The following is a 4,043-nucleotide window of genomic DNA, read 5'->3' as shown; positions in this document are numbered from 1 at the left end:
TGTAATTAATTCCGATGCAATTTCTGTGTTTCATCGTCAATAAGAAGGTCAGAGGGATATAGTAAACCTGAGGTGAAGCATCGGAATCCATAACTAGTGTCACAGCAATGGTTCAAAACATAGACAGTAGGAAGAGTCAGTCTACATGTACTTAAGTCGGCATCGTGCCTTTTGTATTTAATTCCGATGCAATTTCTGTGTTTCATCGTCAATAAGAAGGTCAAACGGATACAGCAAACCTGAAGTGCAGCATCCGAGTCTATAACTAGTGTCACAGGAATGGTTCAAAACATAGACAGTAGGAAGAGTCAGTCTACATGTAGTTATGTCGGCATCGTGCCTTTTGTATTTAATTCCGATGCAATTTCTTTGTTTCATCGTCAGGAAGAAGGTCAAAGGGATACAGCAAACCTGAAGTGAAGCATCCGAATCTATAACTAGTGTCACAGAAATGGTTCAAAACATAGACAGTGGGAAGAGTCAGTCTTCTTGTACTTAAGTCGGCATTGTGCCTTTTGTATATAATTCCGATGCATTTTCTGTGTTTCATCGTCAATAACAACGTCCAAGGGATACAGTAAACCTAAAGTGAGGCATCAGAATATATGACTAGTGTCACAGGAATGGTTCAAATCATAGTCAGTAAAAAGAGTCAGTCTTCTTGTACTTAAGTCGGCATTGTGCCTTTTCTATTTAATTCCGATGCAATTTCTGTGTTTCATCGTCAATAAGAAGGTCCAAGGGATGCAGTACACGTGAAGTGACGCATTGGAATCTATAACTAGTGTCACTGGAATGGTTCAAAACATAGACAGTAAGAAGAGTCGGTCTTCTAATACTTATGTCGGCATTGTGCCTTTTCTATTTAATTCCGATGCAATTTCTGTGTTTCATCGTCAATATGAAGGTCCAAGGGATACAGTAAACCTGAAGTGAAGCATCGGAATGTATAACTAGTGTCACAGGAATGGTTCAAAACATTGTCAGTAGGAAAAGTCAGTCTTCTTGTACTTAAGTCGGCATTGTGCCTTTTGAATTTAATTCCGATGCAATTTCTGTGTTTCATCGTCAATAATAGGTCCAAGGGATACAGTAAACCTGAAGTGAAGCATCGGAATGTATAACTAGAGTCACAGGAATGGTTCAAAACATAGACAGTAGGAAGAGTCACTCTTCTTGTACTTAAGTCGGCATTGTGCCTTTTGTATTTAATTCCGATGCAATTTCTGTGTTTCATCGTCAATAAGAAGGTTTAAGGGATACAGTAAACCTGAAGTGAAGCATCGGAATGTATAACTAGTGTCACAGGAATGGTTCAAAGCAAAGACAGTAAGATGAGTCAGTCTTCATGTACTTAAGTCGGCATTGTGCCTTTTGTATTTAATTCCGATGCAATTTCTGTGTTTCATCGTCAATAAGAAGGTCCAAGGGATACAGTAAACCTGAAGTATAGCATCGGAATGTATAACTAGTGTCACAGGAATCGTTCAAAACATAGACAGTAGGAAGAGTCAGTCTTCTTCTACTTGAGTCGGCATTGAGACTTTTGTATTTATTTCCGATGCGATTTCTGTGTTTCATCGTCAATAAGAAGGTCAGAGGGATACAGTAAACCTGAAGTGAAGCATCGGAATCTATAAGTGGTATCACAGTAATGGTTCAAACATAGTCAGTAAGATGAGTCAATCGTCTTGTCCTTAAGACGGCATTGTGCCTTTCGTATTTAACACTCTAAGCGCCAAGCCCGTAAAATTTACGGGCCTGGGATCGCGCGAAAATCACCAAGCCCGTAAAATTTACGGGCCGCTACATTTAATTTCATTCAAAACACTGCAACGTTATTTCTACGGGTTTGGCCAGCGCTATACGTTTTTCAGATGTTTATTAACAAAATGCGTCCATAGATGTCACGGCAGCGCTGTAATTCATGTTAAAACTTATCTTTGCGTTCTCAGTCTGTATATCATTCAGTTGTTTGTCATCATGTTTCGGCGCGGTTTATCAGACGCAGAAATTGCGGATTTGATCAATCATAGCGACACTCTGGATAATGTAGAGAGTGATTCAGACGATTCTGAATGCAATGGTGTGTTTGAAGGTACGTATTTCCGAATTTTCCACGTAATTGTGCAGTACGCACATATCTGTTGAACATGTGTAAACGATGTATGTAGTTACACATAATGTGATATTCTTTTTAGAAGACGAGATTGATGACAGTTTGTCTTCAGATGAAGACGAGAATGATGTTGAAGGTGTTGCTTCAAATCCAGCAGCTGTGCCGTATCCGAAAGACAGTGAGTGGACTGCAGTTGACACCTACCGACCTCTGCCTGTCAACACGACACCCAGGCAGATACTAGTGGATATTGATGAGTCGAGTTCTGTACTGGATTGCAGTAAAGTGTTCCTTACTGACAGTGACGTAAATGAACTCAAGAGACAGACAAATTTGTATGCATCACAGACAATACAGAAGAAAAGAAGAGGAAATAATCTGAAGCCCCATTCAGTTTTGAGTTCGTGGAAGCCAGTGACTATAAGTGAGATGAGGCGTTTCTTGGGTATTATTTTCCACATGTGTGTTTCGAAAAAGCCCAAAATTGCGGACCATTGGAGCACTAATCCTGTTCTTAGTTGTAACTTTTGTCCCCATGTCATGAGCCGTTTGCGTTTCACTCAGATACTGTCATGCTTGCATCTTGTTGACAATTCAAATCAGAAAAAACCAGGCGAAGATGGATTTCATCCACTTTACAAAGTTTTGCCATATTATAATAATTTGAAGGAGCGATGTATCCAGGCATATCGTCCCTCAGAAAAAGTGACAATTGATGAAGGAATTTGCCCATTTCGAGGTCGTGTGAGTTTCCGTGTTTACATGCAAAATAAGCCTCATAAGTATGGACTGAAAGTATATGCTGTTGCTGAAGCCAGTAGTGGCTATGTTGTAAATTTTGAAGTTTATGCTGGTAAGCATATTGTTGACAATTCTTCGTCTGCGGTTATTTTGCGATTGTTGTCTGACAGCAGCTTGCTGAACAAAGGCCACACTGTGTATTTAGATCGATTTTATTCCAGTCCAGAGCTATTTCAGCAACTGGCAGAGAAAGGCACTGGAGCTGTTGGTACTGTGAACAAATCCAGGAAAGGATTGCCTAAAGATTTAGTATCTGCTAAGCTGAAAAAGGGCGAAATGTCTTTTCGGCGTAAAGATAATGTATTGGCAATGAAGTGGAAAGATAAGAGAGATGTGTATACATTGTCTACAAGGCATCAAGCAACATTTGGTACGCATACTAAGAGAAATGGGTCTGTAGTATTGAAACCACTTCAGGTACTTGATTACAACCTCAATAAAATTGGAGTGGATATTGGAGACCAACGCCTGCAGTACAATCCGTTCCAGCACAGAACTGTGAAATGGTGGCGAAAATTATATTTCCATTTGCTGCTTATGGGAGTATCAAATGCATTTTGGCTGTACAATGCAGTGCACAGGAAGAAAATTACAATAACAGACTTTATAACAGTGCTTGCAGTTCAGCTTGTTGAAGACGACACACTTGAATTCATTCCAAGAAATGAAGGAACTGTAGGTCGGCTAACAAAGAGACATTTTTTGCAGCACATACCTGCAACTACTAAGAAGTATGCTGCTCGTGTGTGTCACGTGTGCAGTTCCAGGAGCAAGAAACAGAGTGGCAAGGCTTCTCGCAAAGAGACACGATACGAATGTGAACAGTGTGGCGTTGCACTCTGCCTGGAACCTTGCTTTAAAATTTTCCACACTAAAAAACAATATGATTCTGTGTGAAATTTATATGTAATACTGTATACTATCAGAAACATGTAATGTAGTGCCACAATTTTGGTTAAAAATAAATCACAATTGTATTCCCTTATTCGTATGACTTTTTCTAAATTCTTAAAACATCTAAGTGATTTCTATAACTGTACCTTAAAGCTGTGCATTGTAAAGTAGTTTCTTTCACTCAGAATTAAAGTAGAAATGTGCAGCTTCAAGATGGTACCAAATTTGC

At 39.5% G+C, this 4,043-nt stretch overlaps 1 protein-coding gene across 1 annotated transcript; it reads left to right on the top strand.

Annotated features, from left to right (window-relative positions):
* Positions 1 to 1,983: 1,983 nt before the first annotated feature.
* LOC124787674 (piggyBac transposable element-derived protein 4-like) lies at positions 1,984 to 3,817 on the top strand. Its single transcript, XM_047254491.1, has 2 exons — positions 1,984 to 2,098; positions 2,202 to 3,817. The coding sequence occupies exons 1-2, from the start codon at positions 1,984 to 1,986 to the stop codon at positions 3,815 to 3,817; spliced, it is 1,731 nt and encodes a 576-aa protein (XP_047110447.1).
* Positions 3,818 to 4,043: the final 226 nt, after the last annotated feature.

Source organism: Schistocerca piceifrons, chromosome 3 (assembly GCF_021461385.2).
Source record: "Schistocerca piceifrons isolate TAMUIC-IGC-003096 chromosome 3, iqSchPice1.1, whole genome shotgun sequence".
In the NCBI taxonomy this organism is placed as follows: domain Eukaryota; kingdom Metazoa; phylum Arthropoda; class Insecta; order Orthoptera; family Acrididae; genus Schistocerca; species Schistocerca piceifrons.
The sequence above is the reverse complement of the archived record's forward strand: the minus strand, read 5'-3'. Positions and strand labels throughout refer to the sequence as shown.